A 19,407-nucleotide genomic window follows, 5' to 3' on the forward strand; every position below is an offset into this window, starting at 1 on the left:
CTGATTTAGGTCTTCGCTTTTGCGTCCGTTGGTTTTTTCTTCTTTTTGTTCAGGGAGGTTCTTGATGTTTATATCATTGAGGGATGGTTAAGTGATTGTATATTCTTGTGGATGATTGATGATTTTTGTTTTTGTATTCCTCTTTATCCTTTTCTCGAGCTTAGCCTCTCAGTTTTCTATTATTATTAATATATTTGGATTTCCAAAAAAATCTCAAGAAATTTTTTTTTCCAGAAGAAACATGAAATCGTCTTACATTATATTTATCAAATTTCAGTTAAATAAAAAATTCGTAGTTTTTGTAGTTGATATTTATTTATATTTTAAAATAATTACTAGTATTCACTCTTTATTGTACTCTTTTACATTTTTTCCGGTTCATTTAAACTGTGACCAAACCTTCCTAAAAAAAAACTCTGTAACCTAACCAGCAATTTTAGAAGTCAAGAAAAAGCGGCGTAAGCAGTGACGACGATCGTAGAAATTAGAATAATCCAAATGCACGAGCCTTTACTGCTTCTGATTCAATTTAACTTATTCCACACCCTTTTTGGTTTCTTAATTATCTAAAATAAACAAATAATATTTATATATAGTTGCAAGAGTATTAATTAAGAGCTAGGACATAATGGTGGGATAAGATGAAGGATTCGACTAATTTATAATATTACTAACAATTAACATTTTGCTTAGAAAAAAAAACTAACAATTGACATTTGTTTTATAAAAATTGTCAATTTTTTATTTTTGGAAAATCGGAAAGATAAATTACTCGTTCCAAAAAATGATCCATTAACGTCTCACACCCTACTCATATGTCCCATAATTCTTACTACTTGAGCTATCATTTGGTGACAAAATGTAAAATTATTAGAAACGAAAAGAAACCTTGAATTATATAATCTTAAAAAAAATGCTAATTCATTGATTAGTACCCAGTTATTTTTATGGGTGTGGTCCTTGAATTAGGTGGTCCAATAAATTATTGACATGTGGTAATTTAAGTTATAAATTTCACATTTTTTTTTAAAAAAGACAGAGAGATTTTTTTTGCGAAATAGGACCTTAAAAAAAAACTAACAATTACCACCGTAAATGAGTAAGTATTCAATTTTAATAAGTATTTGAAGTTTTTAAATTAGGGTTAGTATGTTTCAATTGTTTGACACATCGACGACGTTGTTTGAACGACAACGCTTGGAGGAGGTGCTTGTGCTTATTGACGCTGCTTCATCGACGCTTGGTGGCTTGTCGTCGCTGCTTCGTCGCCGAACTTGATTCAAACTAATATGTAAGTCTTTTATTTAATTTAAATAATACTTTAGGCAGAGATGATGACTATTTCAAATATGAACAACTATATAGATAAACCTTGTTTCAATTGTGAACAAGAACACCAATTTCAATCATGTATTCAATATGAGTTCGCCACCGCTCCAAGTTCCTCTCCTTTGGAAAATGACAATGTTTCAGAGAGAAGAGGATTAATTGAGAAGGAGTATATGATATGTGTTATACTTTGAAGGGAGTACCGATAGTTTCTTCACTTAAATAATTAATGATGCTAAACTCTAATTTTTAATAAGTAAAAGGATGTGTACATTGATAATATTGAGTAATATTTTCATCAATTAAATTACTTTTAGGCTTAATTCTCAAATTGATCTTTGTGTTTGTCTCGTCATCTGAACTAGGTCCTAACCGGAGCCCGGAGCTCCGATGACTGATAACATGACTTGCTGACTGTCTTAATGAGACTTACATGGAATGTAAATAAAAAAAATAACACGTCAGAAATTTAAATTAAATCAACAAAAATAAAGAAATTAACAAAACTAACCATAATTTAATTAACAAACCCAAATTCCTTCCCCCAATTAACACACTTAGTTAATAATGTTATCATAACCAATTAACATGATATCTTCTATTATCTCTCATAATAGTATGATTTTTACCACCTATAAATAAAGGGTCACCATGCGCATTCTACGACTAATCTAGCCACCGTTCATACCTGTCGATCCAAGGAATCCATCCCACAAGCTTTATTGCGAATGTTCATCCTCATTAGTCCCAACTTACAATTTAGGCCACATCAGAAATATATATACTTTTATTACTTGAGATTAATTATAAAAAAGATGGAATTATTTATAGAGAAACTTTAAGTAATAAAGATTATTTTTTAGTTACCTTACCCTTAAATATCAATATTATGGGAAGTTAGAATAGAAAATAAAGCTAAAACATATTTGTTTGATATTTAAAAAATTAAAAAATGAAAACGAGGCTACCACGCGGCCACCACCACTTTTGTTGCCACCTCCGCCTTCACCACCGCCACCAACTAGTGAAATGAAAAGCAATTGCAATGGAGGTTGATGGTGGTGGTGACCGATGATGGTAGTAGCAGTGACAGGTGTGAGTGAAGGCGGTGGAGGAAGTGGTGGTGACAATAATGGTGACAATGGTAGGGGTTAGGGGTGCACATGGGCCGGGTCAACCCAATAAATCAATCCAACCCAATCCGATCCAGTGGTAAAAATGCTGGTTGGATTGGGCCAACGGGTCCACCGGATGGATTTTATTACGATCCAATCATCTTTGGATCAGATATCGGATTTCATAATAATCCATCAAACCCAACCCGAAATCTAATCATGTAATAATAATATATAATTTAATATATATTTTTAATAATTTTAATTTTTACCTAACCTACTAATAGGGTATGTAATTTATGAAGACTTGGATCCTATTATTTGAGTAATTTTTAGGAGACTCAGAGACTAATTTGTTTGTAATTACTTATCATATTTAAAAACTTGAAGTACTCGTCTAGTTATGTGTTGTCGTATAGATGTGTGTAGACAGTAGTTATTAACTTATGATGTAATCGCATGTTAGAGACTTGAAGTACTTGTTTTTTAATATTTTTCAATATTTCATATTTATTTTTATTTTAATATAGCGATCCAATCAATCCATCCAAACCAACCCGAAGATTGTCGGATTGAGTTGTTTCGGATTCGTAGGTGAAAATTCACAAAATCCAACCCAACCCAACCCAAACAGTTATGATCGGTTCGAGTCTTGATTAGCCTGAAAATCCATCCAACCCAACCCATGTGCAGCCCTAGTAGGGGTGGAGGCAACAGAGGTGGTGGTGGTGGCAGTAATAACAATGACGACTACAATAAGCGGTGGAGGATGTGATTATAGCGACAATAGCGGTGATAATGACAGTGGTGACAGTAATGACGGTGGAATGGTGGAGGTAACGATAACATCAATATCACTAAAAATGAAAATAGAAAATCAAAACAAACATATTATCCTCTTTATTTTTCTCAAACCAAAGTGAACCTTATTTCTTCAAAAACTCTTCCTACAACCAAACACAGTGTTTGTCTCGTATGCCGGAGACAGACATATCCCGACGACTCCGAACCTCAGCCCCCACCCGCGGCCATGGCCACCACTTTAAATCCACCAATTGGGTTGCGCTTCCTCAAACCACCACCACCTCCGCCGTCACCACTTTCCACCGCTCCACCACCGTGCGTTTCTCTCCACTCTTCCCTCTCCTCAATTGCATTTTTCATGTCTCTCCCTCACCACCCTCTTCCTCGTTGCAGGTTCAAGTTCCCACCACCGCTTCCTCTTCTCAGAATCAACTGCGCTCACTCCTCATTTGAAGTATGCTCTCTATTTCGTTTCACCAATAACCCTCCCACAAGTTCAATTTTGCTTTCTTTCTCTGTAATGCACCTTTGGTCACTTTCTCAATTGCTTCGTGTGGCTTATACATTGCAGTTGAAATTGCCGTAATGTATTTGCTAAAACTGTAATATTTTTTTTGCTTAAGGTTAGAGATGTTAGCTATCAAGCTCCGGGGACTCAGCTCAAGCTTCTGAATTCAGTGACTTTTTCACTTCCTGAGAAAAGGTACTTTTCTGTGTCTTTATTTGATTGCATTAAGTTCAGCATGAGTTTGGGATGTTTAGGAATTTATTACTTATAACTGATTCAAAAGGGGTAGATCTTCCTGTTAGGGGGTTTGGGTGAATCATGATCAGTATTTGTAGCTAATAAGATGTATGCTACTTCATATTGTCCTTCCTTGTTGTCCCTCTTTTAATCACTTGAGCTACATACCCGGTGAGACGTGATTAAACATACACATGCTGAGTGTTTTGCATTTTTCATGAAAGAAAAGGATTTTGCATATGTGTGGTAGCTTATTTCTGTCAATTCCTGCAGTTTTGGTCTGATTTTCGGACAGAGTGGAAGCGGGAAAACAACTCTCTTGCAGGTTTCCCCCCTTACTTTGTAACATTCATGTGACTTTACTATTTGGCTATTTATCATCACCCCTTCTCCAATGTCCTTCGTTCTGTTCATTTAGCTTCTTGCTGGTATAAACAAACCGACATCTGGATCTATTTACATCCAAAATTATGGGGATGATGGAAGTCCTAGTCAGTCTCAAGAGCCCTTGGTGCCAGAAAGGGTTGGCATTGTCTTCCAGTTTCCCGAGAGGTACGAATATAAACTAATTGGATGCAGTAATGGATTTTGTTACTCTGTGAGTTGTGTTTGTTTTAATCCTATGTTGTAAATCTTGAGCTATACATCATGTGCATTGTTTTACTGCTGGGGCCCCTACAAATTTAATGTGGCTCTACCAGAGAATAGACATTGATACAATAAGCAATACATCATAGACATGGACTTGGTACAGACCAAATTCCTAAAATAAGTCTGTTCAGTGCCCACAGCTACATGGAAGAGATTCACACATATGATGACCACCGGTATGATATGTTACTTAGGTATGAAACGTTATGTTAAAATGAGTACCAAAATATTTTTCATGTTGTATTGATGTGGCTGTGGATCATTTTGGTGAAATCTGACTGCCCTCAGAGTTTTGCTGAATTTCTGTTGATTGTTTTGAGGATTTGGAAGGCCTATACTCGTAGAAACACAACTCACAGAGTAAATACAAACAATTGAGGTTTGCACTACCCTTATAAAGGCTATCTATGCTCTATCTCTAGCCAATGTGGGACTTCTAACACACCCCCTCACGTCCAGGACTGAACAACCTGGAACGTGGGATCAACAACAATGAGTGGCCCAATTATGGGAGGTCTCCACAACAAACAACAAATGGATCTAGGATAGGCTCTGATACCAACTTGAATAGGAGAAATTGTATTATTATTTCTTAATCAGAATACAAAAGGTAATTACATTATATAGAAGAAGACTAATCCTAAATAAGGAAATAACTAATTATGTACATAATCTCCTAATAAGAGAATAAATCTCCTAATACTGAATATAATCTTCTAATAATAATTCTTATATTAATTCCTTATTTACAACATGGTACAACATGGAAAATTTATGTAGATGTTTTGTTTATGCAGTCTTATCTTTTCACTTTCTGTCTGTCTTTGTTATGAGATTGGTTCATTTTCAAGCTTCTTTGTGGTCTTTAACAGATTTATTTTCGCATGAACTTTCTTTGTCAAATTTGTAGAGGGATTTGAGAACATTTCATTTATCTATTTTCTTTATTGTATTTGTATTATGTCCTTATCTAGTTCGTTATGGATAATTTCTTACCCTCCATATACCTCCTATGTCTTTTTGTCTTTTTAAACGGTTAACGTAATACATGACGCTCCAACCATTGAGGGATTTGGGAAGGGTCAAATCTACGTGGCCTTACCCCTATGGACATAGAGGCTGTTTCTGTAACTAGAAACCATGACCACTTGGTCACAAGGTAGCATCACTGGAGGCTCGCCATTTTTCTTGTCTTGCTTTAATAAATATATTTTGCGTAAAAAAGAGTGTTAATCAGATATTTCTTTCAGACACTTGTCCAATAGGCAGCTCAATACCTTTGTAGGATTAGAAATCGAGCTTTTCATCTGTCATTTGTTTCTTTGTTTTAAATGAAATCTTTTGATCATTGAAGTTTGAAGGATAATTCTGTTGATCTTGTTCATAATATGCATAGCAATTTACCCCAAATACTTTTTATAATTCATGATAATTAATCAAATCCTTTTTTATCCTTTTGTCAGAGTGGTATGTTGTTTAATGTCTAACTATTTCCCCTAGCAGTTTGTAATTCTTGTCTGATCATTGTTCATTTTTATTGGGTGTTCATTTCTAAACTTCTACATATATTGCTTTTACAACCTAGGTATTTTGTGGCTGATAATGTACTTGATGAAGTCACTTTTGGGTGGCCAAGGCAAAAGGGTGGCCATCAATTGAGGGAGAATCTTGCTCTAGGGCTACAGAGGGCAATTAACTGGGTAGTTATACCTTTGATATCGCAGAATGACTTATTATCTTATAATATCTAACTATCTTATTTTCAAAGTCATTGGGAAGTTTGTTATAATCATTATAGTATTTAGTAAGTACTTTCTTCTCTGTTAATTCATGTATATATTTCGTACATATTGCTGTTATTCATTATTATAGGTTGGATTAAGTGGGATATCGTTGGATAAAAATCCTCAGTCGCTCAGTGGTGGTTACAAACGTCGTCTTGCCTTGGCAATACAATTAGTAAGAATTATTTTAAAGAACATTATATACTAAGTACAGACATGTCTGCTTGTTCTTGATTCATGTCTAAGGCCTGACTGACTCCTGAATAGCTGATGAAATCTAATTTATTAGTTTAGCTGTCAATCATCGAAGTATCAAGTAGATAATGGTTTTTTTCAATGTATTTTTTCAGGTTCAAGTCCCCGATCTATTGATATTGGATGAGCCTCTTGCTGGACTTGGTATAAAACTGCAACATGTGATTTCTTGATTCTTCTTTGGTGTTTGTTATTGCACTTAATGAACTTTTTGCTTTCTCCCCACTAAAAAGGATAAAATTGAATTTGACTGAAGTCAAGATTTTGCTATAATTTTGTTTTTAAAAACTGTTTTTTTTTTTGCACTGTAATTGGTATTAGGATTCATATAGTCTGGGGAGTCTTATTATGCTAGTAGTGTTATGGGCTGGGCTTGCACTAATTATACTACACTATTGCTTGACCTAGTATATTTGTAATTTTGTATAAATGAATAATAAGCAAGTTCAATTTAGGATCACATCATATATATTATATCATATTAATAATATTTTTTTTATTTTCTCTCTTTTACATCCAATCTCGATATTTGGACAGTAATAAATGAAGGCCATTATGTTAGTAGTCAAATTTCAATGTTATATAGATATATTGACCTTAAAATTAGCTAATGCTAAGTCTAAAAAAAATCATATAGATATATCATTTTACGTAATTTTACTTTTTTCAACTAGTGACTAGTCTAACCGCTAATATTAGTAAACACTTCTAATTTAATCTGCTATCTTAACAACTTTCAGTTGGTAGCTAGTTTATTAGCTAGTTTTGCCAAATGTAGTCCCATTACCTTGTTCTCTTGTCCATGCATGCTGATAGAACCCAGAAAAATAGCAGTAGTATATTGATGAAGAACCCTAATCCCAGTTGGGAATTAGGGGAAAGATACAAGGAAGGATACCAAACACCTTCCCTAACCCAAGAGAGAACCACTTCTCTCTCTAAACCCAATTCCCAAATGAATAACAAGATGATTAATGTTCTCTAACCCCCTCTTATTTATAGGCAACAAGCCTCACTAACCCTCTTAACTAACTATCTAATTATATGATAACTCCCTCACTTAACTAACTAAACCATGTGTACCTATCACATGCCCATTTTTTAGTTTTCTTGCATACTCTCTTTTAGTGGTGATCATGGGTTAGGTTTTGGTTAAAAAAAATCCTGTTCTATTAATTGATTTCATGCTGGATTGGATCGGGTTTTGCAAAAGTTTTTGAACGAGTCCAACTCGATCAGGCTGCTTCGTGTTGGGTAATTGGATTGCATATATTTGATAAGATTTTGTATTATCTTTTAAAAAATATTAAAAAACTCAAAATGAATTTAGAAAATATAAAATACTTTTAGATTTTATATATATTTACATATCTTTTGCTTTTAAGATATGAATACAAAATTAAAATGGAAATTTGGAAAAATTATAGAAAAAGATAAGTTACATTGATCTAGCTGAGTTGGGTTTGATTGAGTTTGAAGTTGTATGACCTGATACCTGACTCAATAGTGGTTTGATTATACTATGCTTGTTTCAATTTAATCCGACTACTTGAACCAACCCACTTTGTTTTTTATCGGGACAGATTAATTGGGTTCGTGGGTCTACTTGGACCTGTGGTCATCCCTATTCTCTGTTCTGAGTTTTGACATAGGTTCGTGGGCCTCTCTGCTGTTGCTCTCCTTTTTTTTTGTTTTTCTGGTTGTGTTTGAGTCACCCATCATGTACTGTGCAATCATGGCATCATCCACTCAACCTTAAGGCATAACTCCACGAAGCACCTCATGTATTGTCTTCAATCTAGTACCCATCCAACTATAGCTGTTTTGCAGTCAATTGGTCGATCCTCTCATTTAGGATTGATAAGGATATTTCTCTCTGATTTTCATTGAGGACCACTACTTGTTTATCTTTTGCTTTTGCTTTTAACAAGGAGGTCTAAGTCGTAGTGAGGAGGGGAGGGTGCTGTAGGGTAGGGGCAAAGTGGAATCTGTGGAATTGATAATGGGATCAAGTATTTCCCAAAAGGACTTGGTGCTAATTGAGCCTAGGCTTAGGAACATGATTATAGCTACTTTGGTTTGAAGGGTGTGAGTCTTAGTTCCTTCAAGAAATATACTGTATTAATTTAACTCGAGTATATGTTTTTTAAAGCTGTATCTAATACTTTCCCATTGGTCAGATTGGAAAGCACGTGCAGATGTTGTGAAGCTTTTGAAGCATCTAAAAAAAGAATTAACTGTGCTAGTTGTCAGCCATGATTTGAGGTAGTTTGAATTTATCAGTTTTAATTTATTGAACTTTTTAGTCTTAATCATGGTAGTCAAAATCGCAATTTAAATCGCTAAATCGCACAATCTGCAACCCTGGGCGATGTAAACCGCTTGCTAAATCGCGCCAAAATCGCTAAATCAGACCAAAACTTTTGACGCGTTTGTGTGTGACTGAGGTGAGAAAAACTCTAATTTTTATGGGTTTGAGACACAAAGCTTCTCATACAACATTATGACCCACTCACCCTCTCCAGAGCCAGAGGCGACGTCAATTACAGACAACCTCTGGACGTGACTACGACGGCTGCGTTACCTTTTCTTCCTCTCCTGTTCTGTTTCTGTTTGCAGCTTGAACAGTTGAATTGAGCTCTCTGCCTTTTCTTCTTTGTTGAACATCTCCTCTGCTTTTACTTTGCTTGATGTTTAAGTTTTACATTTTGATGAGAACTTGACGTTTAAGTTTTATGGTGTATGGATTTAGTACTTTATGACTTATGTATGACATTCCCACAGATACCTAAAATTTTTCGTTATTTATACTATTGCCTATGCATATAAGAATTTATATGCGTAAATATATAAAAACATCATTCTCATGAGATACATCCCCTAAAAATCTGCTAAATCTTACGACTTAGCAATTTACGATTCACAACCCCCTCCCCGAATATGGTCATAATCCTAATTTTTCTACTAGGATCATAATTACTGTTCTTTGATTTTTTGTGATATTATACTTGTATGCAAGTTTATCTTTTGCTTTAATTTATGAGTTGTCCTCTTCAATTAGGAGTTCTAACTGCAAACTTTAGAAAAACATTGAATTGATGTGAGCTTCAGGATGCTGATATATTGCTGGATAAAAACATGATGGTGAATTGGTGACATTGATATGACTTTCCTGTGTTTAGTGTAGATGCTTGGTCTATGTAGGTAACAATTTCTAACTTGTGGACTTGTTTGATTTTGTGCATGTCATGAACTCAATAGTCACATTTTTATGATATTTAAATAGTTTGAGTTTGATGTTACTAAGTGAAACCTTGGGTTCTATGGCTGACCAGAGGGTAAGGCCAGTGAAAATGGGTTTCAGGATGTTCTACAATGCTTCAATTTTTATTTATGTGTTAATTTTCTTTATCCCTAAATATAGGCTAGCCTTGTTGGGTTCTTTCCAGTGCAGTTAATAGAGCAGTATAGCGGTGTGGCAGGCTGCCACTATGTAGGGTGCCATTGTGTTGCAGTTTGCAATCACGGTCAGAGCGGCCACTTTCACGGCCCAAATTGCAGCCAAAACTATCACGGCACGACTGGGAGGGGTAGAGATCTGATGGAAAAGCCCTCAATTTTATAACGTTAGGTGACTGTTTTACGGGGCAGACCCTAACTTGGCTTCATTGCAACTGTTAGTTCACAAACTTCAATACTTCACACTCCAAGTGTCTAATCCTGTGTGTAAGAGGTGTGTATTAAGATCCCACATCGACCGGAGATATGACCAAAATAATCCTGATAAATGTAATCCTCACCTCACCTTATGAGCTAGTTTTTCAGGTTTAGTTGGACAATCCTGGGTTCTTAGAACGAACTTAGGGAAAGTTTGATTGACTTACTGACCCAGCCAAACCTGATAGTATTTCAATGATAGAACCCTAATTCACAAGAGAGATACCAAACACTTTCCCTAACCCAGAGAGAGACCCAATGAAAACAAAGATACTCCATTCTCTCTCTAATTCACTTATTTATAGACTCACTCTGTAACTAACTCTCACCCCCAGATAACCAATAATTAACCCCTAACTGACGCGCAAGTGTGTCTGTGAGTACCTATCACATACCCCCTGCCACTACCAGAATGCAAGCGTTCAATTGAATAGTTAACAGTGTTGTCAAATAGCGGTTATAACAGTGCTATATTGTAGTGCTCTGAGGGCTCACCGCTATTCCTATTTTCCGCTATTGTCTGCTATCAGTGTTGTCAAATCACGATCACGGACCATCGCGGCTAGCCAAAAATCTGCTATTTCAGCCGCTATTTAGCAGCCATTAGCGGGAATAGCGCGCTATAGTGGGCAATAGCGGCGTCGCGATTAGCCAAAAATCCGCTACGCGTAGCCGCTATTTGATAACACTGTCTGCTACTTTCCGCTATGAAGGTTTAAAATGGCGGATTTTTGGCTTTCCGCTATTTTCCGCAATCCGCAATTAACAACAGTGGTTGTCAAATTGTGTCTAAACCATGTGATAAAATTGAGCAAACAATTGATACTCTACTGAATTCTTTCATTAGGAAAAGCCAAGTTACTCAAGTACAGTCATCAATGAAGGAAATGAAGCTGGCCATTTTATGCCCGAATATTAGAAGTAAATGCAAGGCCCCAAATCAAAATGATTAAGAGCAAATGTTTCAACAGTTATATTAGAACTGGGATTGAAGGTTATGAAATGGTGTTTAGAAAACTCACAAACATCCCAATGAAGTGACTCAATTTACTCTTTCAGAAGTAAAGACGGAAGCATAAATCTAACTAAATAAATGAAGGGTGACAGCTTGTGTTAAAGCCAAATTAGAGAAGCAAGCATTATGGTGAAACAAATTGGGCAGCTGAATCAAATAGGGCTCCTCTTGTTAAGTCTTGATACCATGCAGATAGAAAGAAGATCACATAGAAAACCCAGTAATTAATGTACATAGAAAAAGAAAATAAAGAAACATTTCTATTTCTTTACATATTTCAGTACTTCTTTCTCCTTGTGAAAAATATATCCTTTGCTATTATTAGCGATAGATCATGAATCTTAAGATTCATATATCCGAAAATAGTCCTTGACGTTATAGTCAAGGGCAAAATGTGACAGCATAGATGCTCTTTGCACAACTCCATGTGTTTGCTAGGCGATCCCTAGGTTAATCCATAACATCCTTTCTATCTTTGAAGAAAATACTTTCTTCCATTATTAAATTCATCATTTAATTTGAGTATTTTTTATTTCCCTTGTTCCATCCCATACTTTATGTATTGCTAATTTTACTTACGGAGCTTCCTTTGTGCATTTCAGAGAGTTTGCAAGTCTAGTCGATCGATCGTGGAGGATGGAAATGGGTGGCAACCTTAGAGAGGAGTTTCTACCTTTATAATTTATAATTATTTCCTTGTTAATCAGCATTGCGCACGAGGTCTGAACCTTTATCTTCCAGTGCTTGATGTATTTTCGACTGCACTTTCGATACTTGACAGGAAAATTTTTAAAAGGAAAAAGATTGTAGCTCTGCTTTACTAATTGTTAGAAATATAATGTATTCTCATATTATCACCCTACAACTTAAGTTTTTGGGACATTTGATCCTTCAAATGATCTCAAGAATTCTATGACCAAGTGATCAGGACTTGGGAGTTCAATCCTCCCAATTTCGTAATTAAATTACAAATTCTCAATATGCCTATGGTGTGATTATGCTTTGCCCGTGCTTCAAGCTAGAGTTTGAGTTAGGTAATTTTAGAAATATAATTATCTAGTAATACGCATATAAGAATCTTAGTGTACGTGTGATCTCTAAAAGGCTTAACATCTGAATAGTAGATTATGCGTTTTTCTATTTTGATCAGTCATCTATACAATCATTTGGTCTATCAGAGGGTTACTTGCATGCCTTCTTAAAACCTAGTGAGGAGAGGATTTGCTAACAAATCCTGGAAATCCATTCTGATGCATATATTTTGTTGTAGGCTATTTTGTTCATTTTCATCTGTCTTCTCTTCTATGATGCATTTAAAAGTGGCAGTATTGATACATTCATGTCCCAAGTTTGACTGCAGAGCACTGATATTCACAACTCATGTGATGCAAGAATGATTATCAAGAATTCAAAAGAAAAATAGTAAAATCGACCAAAACATGTCTACTTATTTGGAATCTTTCATAAAAATCACAGCTTTATTGAATGCATTATTAGTTTCCACTCAAAAGTACATTCAAAACACGACCATCGTATAAAATATTACTTTTTACAAGTCTCTTATGGAGGCTCAATTTATTGCAACTTTCATACAGCTTATATTGTTACAGCTCCAGCACCAAATCTACAATACCAACAATTATAAGTGAGTCAGCAATACAGTATGATTTAATCATAAAGCAATCCTGCATATATAATGGTGCTCCATAATATATTAGTTTGTATTGACATCAAGAAGACTTCTAAGGTTTTTTTTAGTTTGAGATTTGTTTTGGGTTACATATTATATGACATTCAATGTTTGTCAAGTTGATTTATGTTTAAAGGGAAATATATTTCTCAAAACATTTGCTGATAGGTGTTTGGGTATTTTCTTTTGTAAGGTCAGTGTTAGGAAGTGGGAAAGAGGAGATAGGCTTGAACCTCTTGATCCTTAATTCCCTACAAGTATCAAGTAAAAGATGTTATAACATAATTTATTTCTGTTAAGTAAATAATTATAGGGTTATAGGAACTGGAATTAATGCAGAAAAACTTTCTAAGTAACAATAATACTACTCAGTATTATTATGCTTTCATTGGAAAGACAGAAAATTGGACAGAAAACGGAAACAGGTAATTTCAAATTTTTAATCCTTACTACCTCTTTAATCCTAATTCACATATCCTTTTCTCTTCCACCATTGAACAATTCTCCTCTCCAATATTTTGCTGGGACATGAACGATCTGTTATACCTTTCCTACAAATATTCCAGCTTATTCCTCGTGATAAAAATTGGGGAATGAACTCTAAAAGACCTCAGGTATGTCAAATATTAATTATTAAAACAAATTGTATTTATTATATTCTTTTTATTAGTCTTCTCTTATGTCATTTTGTTTATAAATTTTATATATTATTAATCATTTACCCGATTAATATTATTTATATTAATACAAAAGTATTTCTGTATAAAATAGTAGAGACAAAGAAATAACAATGCATGGACTATAATTAAATGCTGATGGAAAATGTTTATCAAACTTGTGTGTGAATTGCATTCTAGAGCTATGTAGTACTTACACTCTGTATCTGTCTTGATCCAGTGCTCATTATTTCCAGTTGAACTGCTGCAACTTAGCCCATGTTGCGGTGGGTTCCAATTGGTCTTACAGTCTTGAGACCACTTTCCTGATTTGGCATCTGAATCAAATCTTCTGCCAAATTCTGGGTTTGCGGGGTCTCCATTATCATATTCTTGGAAGCAGTCTTGAGGAGTATTTTTGATCTTACCTTTATGGGATTTGACATGGTTTTTTTCATCTATGGTGTTTACAGGATGAACTTTTCTGTGAAACATACGTAGAACCTGCATATCCAGATGAATGAACCAAATAATTTAGTACAATGTGATGGTTTTATTTAATATATAGTCAAAGACATTCATCATTCATGTCGAAATTGTGGTTTTATTTTGATAGCTAAACTTATTCTGGAAGATACTGATTGCTGACTGGCCAGACCTGGTGATTGGCACATTACCTTATTTTTATCATAGTTACATTTTGTTGTAAACCTTACAGGAATCCCTTCTGATAATCGCCTTAAGCCTTCTTTACAAGTTCTAAATATTGATATGCTGATTTTCTTTTGGTTCTCCTACATGTAGTGTGTTTTACTTAATTCTCAATGAACACAATCAAGCAATAAATTTATGTTGTTGTCTTATTGATAGTTCTTGGCTGATCTATCTGAGAATTAAATGATTCCCAGTTTCACATTTCTCATTATATTTCTAGTAACTCAGAAATAAACATGCATTCGAATTTTGGCTATATTTTCTGAAGTCACAGGCAATAGTCAAAGATGAAAGTGATAGGAACATATACCATGGGATTTGTTGAGAAATACGGTAAAAGAAGATCTATAGTAACATATACCAACCTTAGGGAGCTTTTTATTGGTTGAAGCAGAATCAACATCATTCCCTGAAGTCTTACAGCCTTTTGAAGAACTGTGGACCATTTTGAACATCTTTTTCATGATATGCATGGCTGACTTATGTGTTTCCTTGACATGATGCGTCTCTTTTGCTCCTGTCTCCTTACATTCTTGATTTGTTGTCTTTGTCCTATGAAATAGCTCAGCAAGTGATGCCCTTTCTTTCCTCACTTCTGTTGTCTCTGCTAATTCAAATGATGACCCCAATAAATATCCTTGCAACGGACATACATCTCTGTTTCCATAATCTTCTGCTTCGGGTGCATCTATTTGCTTCCCACTAAGTGTGATATTGCTAAGACGGCTGTTTCTTCCTGATGATTCATAGAAGCTTTCTTCTTTTTCATCCTCAAGGAATTTCTCGAGCTCGTAGCTTATGAGCTTCAGTTCATGCTCTGTTTCTTCCGAAGGCGTGGCAAATGTTGGTGTTCCTGGCTCATTGGTGATTGTTTCTGCACCAAGAGTTCCAATTGTCAGAAAGCCTTCAAAGAGCTCAGAGATGACTGCAGGTGTGTCTTCTTGGGACTTGTCTTCTCTGTTGTCATCAAACTCATAATAAGATGTTTGGCCCTCCTGATGGTGTGGCTTTAAGAAACTCGGTGGATTGATTGAACTGAAGCTTGGCTTTGTCTCAGAGTATTGGTTGTCTAGTGTTGGCTGCGCTGTGAGACAAGCACAAGGGTTTCCTGAAATGGCAGAAAGAAATTACTAAATTGGTGATATTAGCAACTAAAGATAGATCTACAGTCCACATAACATAGTGAAACATATATTTCTTGTGTTGCTCTCAATAAACCTTTGAAATAGGATTGCACAATAAAAGAAGGGAACAAAAAAGAAAATAATTCGATGAGTTAATTGTGGATAAGAGGCTGAGAGTGATTAAGTTAAATTTTTTCGGCTGTAAGTTTGTGGTTGTAACCAACCTATTTATGTGAGATGCAGATGCAAGAATTATAGAGGTCCTAATAGGTCCTGATCTGATTAACAAACCTAATATGCAAAACACCTATTTTTTACAATAGCCAGAGTCATGTAACATTTTTGTTAGATTAGTTTTCACAGCCACAGGTACTGGTGCACCTCAGAATAATCAATGATACATATTTTGTTATTGCATTTATGGACAATGACCACTCAGTCAGACAATTAAACGTTGTCAAGATGTGCCTCATGACAGTTTAGCCTCCAATGAATGCCGTAAAGACCATTTACATTGCCAACCTTCCTAGAAAAAGAAGAAAGAAAGCAAGAAAAGTTTGCAGGATAGGAGATAAGGATAATAAGAACGCAGTTCAATACCAAGTGTGAACTCCTTGAGAGGATCATTACTATTCTGCTGAAGTTTTCGATGCACCCACTGAAATAACTGCAAGAAATAAAGGTATCGATGAAGCTGAAGGACTAAGAAAATTTTCATTCTAAATTGGCTGAGTTATGACTTACCTTCATTTTGATCTTTTTTCTTGATTTGATAACCAAGGATTTCTTAGTTTACAGAGTTTGCTGGTAGATATATATGTGCAAGGAAAAGGGTCTCCAGGATTGGGAGGCTATAAAGTGAAAAAACACAGATCTTTTCTTTGTGACTCATGAGTTGGAAGTTGGTAGGTGCTTGAAGGGTCTCAGATAGCTGTGTGCATAGAGAAAAACAATTAGATAGTTACAACAATGTGGTTGGCTTTTCATTTCAAAATCTAATCATGTGGGTAAATTGGGCGTGGATTGCGTACCAACTATTTGCTATTTGTCTATATTTTTGTCTTTGTATGAACTTTCATGAAATTAGATAACACATGTATTAAATCCATAACCTTTGATCTAAGTTATGCCAACGGTGCATTAAGAGGCCCAAGCACTGTCAATTTTGAAAGATGATGTATGAATATCAATTGTTAAACCACTGTCACTGCTGAGCAGGAAATTATATATCTATTCAATGGACCCGTTTATGATTGGAGGGCATCTCCTAAGAAAAGCACTAGATAAGCTCCTACAAGTGCTCTTTGGTCTTCATCCAAACAGGTTCGATGTTTATGATTACAAGGTATCTAATAATGTGAAATAAATTATTACTCATTAGGAACCACAGAAGCAATTTCTGTAATTCTATATTTTTCAATAGGACTTGGTTTGATAACATGCTGTTATTGGAAAGACTGCTTCGTAAATCAGAATCCTCACTTCTATTAAACATTGTTTACATTTGTACTTTGTATGTGTAAACCATATTTCTGTAACTGATAACTTTTCCAAGTTCTGCATATTTAGTCCATACGTAGTTTTTTTGAACTGCCTGATGACTGTTATGTGAGCATTGAGAACTTGCTAAGATACATCGAATATGAAGTTATAATTACAATGGAAGCCTTTATACTTTGTAAGACTAGGTTGCAAACATTTTGGATATACTGAAAGCATTCTGAAAATCTCTAGCCATGATGGATGTGCAACGTTTTTCTGCTAATATATTAATATACTATCATTTTTTTTTTTTCAGTAGGAGCTGCAACAAACACCGCTTAAGGATCAAACCTTTTCCGTCATTATCACAACTAGATACTTAGACCAATGCCCATTGAGCTGCAAGCTCCTTAGCTGTAATTATGATAATTTTGTTTTCCGTTGAGGGTCGCCATTGGTGCAACGGTAAGGTTATTTGCTGCTCTGTGACTTTGCTTCGAACCGGGGAATCAACCTTTTGCAAAAATGCAAGGTATGGCTGCCTACATTTAATCGACAAAGTTGGCCCGACTCCTCTCTGGGCCTTGTGCATAGTGGGAGCTTTATAAACTCTCACGTTTGTGGTAACTATTAGCTAAAACTGCAGTTTTACACTAGGGAATGGTAAAAGATCCTCTCAATTGATAGGAAAAAAAACTTTACCATGTCAAGTTTCACCCTTTAATAATTGTTTTTATGTTTAATTAATATTAAATAAATAAAAGATAATTAAATCAATGATTAGATGGTGAAATTTGACATGGTCAAGTTTTTATACAATTGAGAGGATCCTGATCCATTGGGAATAAGGTCATAGAAGGGAAGTTATCATGTTAAGCCCTCAACCAGCACTTCGGTTATTACTTGATATCTTTGCATCCTTCCAAATATAAGGAGCAATTCTCTTATTAGTGCTATAATGCTACCAATACTTCAAGCTTAGGATTATATATCAGCCATCTTTCTTTGTTATTATGCCTTCTGAACTACCTTTATTGACGTAGTGGAGATTGCAGAGATAATATCTGTTGCTGTTTCTGAGAAATCAACATTATGCAAAAAAAGCGATGGACCAAGTTGCACACGTGCAAACTGTTGTGAAGCCATTTCCCAGTTGTAGAACATACATCAATGTGAGTACTTTTTGTTTTTTTTCTTTCGGTCTTTACTTCATTTGTGGGAACACGGTCAAATAATTGTTGCAGTCAATTTTGCTGCCCTAATATGTATTTGAAAAATAGGAGTGCTAGTAATACATTCTATTTCTCTAACACTCAATGATCAATGTATTTTCAAAATAATCAATATATTTCTCTCTTATTAAAAAACCTGTTGATTTTTTAAAAAGTACACTAACGACATGCAGTGTGTTGGTACTTGGTAGTATCTTAGGAACATGGTGCGAGGATGGTTAGGATAGGTGAACGGATGATGGCTTTAGTTTCACCCAACCATGAATTTAGTAACTTATCCTCCATTAACCGGTGTAGACGAGCATCGGCCAGGAAGGAATGAGATAATTGATTGATGCAAATTGATGACATAAGTATCAAGCTTTTTATGTGCGTGATACATGTAAAAATTATATTTTTGTATATATAAGATAAAAAAAATTGTTAACAAAATTTAGTTTTGGTTGATGTGTACTCAAAAAGTACTCAATTAGTATTCAACAAGTACACAAGCAGTACTCATGCGTTTTATTTGAAAAAAAAATTCGGTATATATACGGTACGTAAGTATTGGATACGGGTATATATCCAGTAGGTAAATATAAGTACCCATGCTTAGTGATTGAATCATATTCTTGTGATTAGATTAGTATCTTGAACATTCTTGATCAGCTCTTCCAACTCCAATCAGAACACATGGGTTCAATTCAAGCTAGACCTTTCTTTCTAGTCAATTTCTTTGTGCATTTTGAGCCCATAGTTTTCAGGAAAAGAGTGCAGAATTCTAGTTGCTGCTGCTGCTGCATATTCATCATGAAATGAATTATTGTGTCAGGTACAATTGCCCCACTATCAATTGGTTTATCCATCTAACCTCGGATTGGTTGAGAAAAAGTATTCAGCGTCAGCATTACAGTAGCAGTTTTCAACTGCATTTGTTTGTCATATGCTGCTAACCTGCTTCACAGAAACATAGTGTGTGTTTGGATTTCAGTTTGCAAAACAGAGTTTAAGTCAATGTGGGTTTGCAAAACAGAGTTTGGATGAATGTGAGTTTGTTGTAATGTGATTTATGTTTGGATACTTTTATTTTAAAAGTAAGTTTGATAAATTAA

The 19,407-nt window shown here is 35.0% G+C and overlaps 2 protein-coding genes across 2 annotated transcripts; one reads left to right on the top strand and one right to left on the bottom strand.

Moving 5' to 3' along the window:
• Positions 1-3,348: 3,348 nt before the first annotated feature.
• Positions 3,349-18,255, top strand: LOC130729721 (ABC transporter I family member 11, chloroplastic). Its single transcript, XM_057581556.1, has 11 exons — positions 3,349-3,563; positions 3,642-3,702; positions 3,872-3,951; positions 4,267-4,318; positions 4,412-4,545; positions 6,230-6,344; positions 6,517-6,603; positions 6,779-6,827; positions 8,864-8,948; positions 12,018-16,922; positions 17,398-18,255. Exons 1-10 carry the CDS (start codon positions 3,475-3,477, stop codon positions 12,094-12,096), a joined length of 831 nt encoding a protein of 276 aa, XP_057437539.1. The 5' UTR covers positions 3,349-3,474; the 3' UTR covers positions 12,097-16,922; positions 17,398-18,255.
• LOC130721242 (protein LAZY 1) lies at positions 12,875-16,349 on the bottom strand. Its single transcript, XM_057572007.1, has 5 exons — positions 16,344-16,349; positions 16,200-16,266; positions 14,841-15,583; positions 13,980-14,265; positions 12,875-13,039 (listed from the first exon to the last, which is right to left on the bottom strand). Exons 1-5 carry the CDS (start codon positions 16,347-16,349, stop codon positions 13,020-13,022), a joined length of 1,122 nt encoding a protein of 373 aa, XP_057427990.1. The 3' UTR covers positions 12,875-13,019.
• Positions 18,256-19,407: the final 1,152 nt, after the last annotated feature.

The sequence above is a fragment of the Lotus japonicus genome, chromosome 1, assembly GCF_012489685.1.
Source record: "Lotus japonicus ecotype B-129 chromosome 1, LjGifu_v1.2".
Classification (NCBI taxonomy): domain Eukaryota; kingdom Viridiplantae; phylum Streptophyta; class Magnoliopsida; order Fabales; family Fabaceae; genus Lotus; species Lotus japonicus.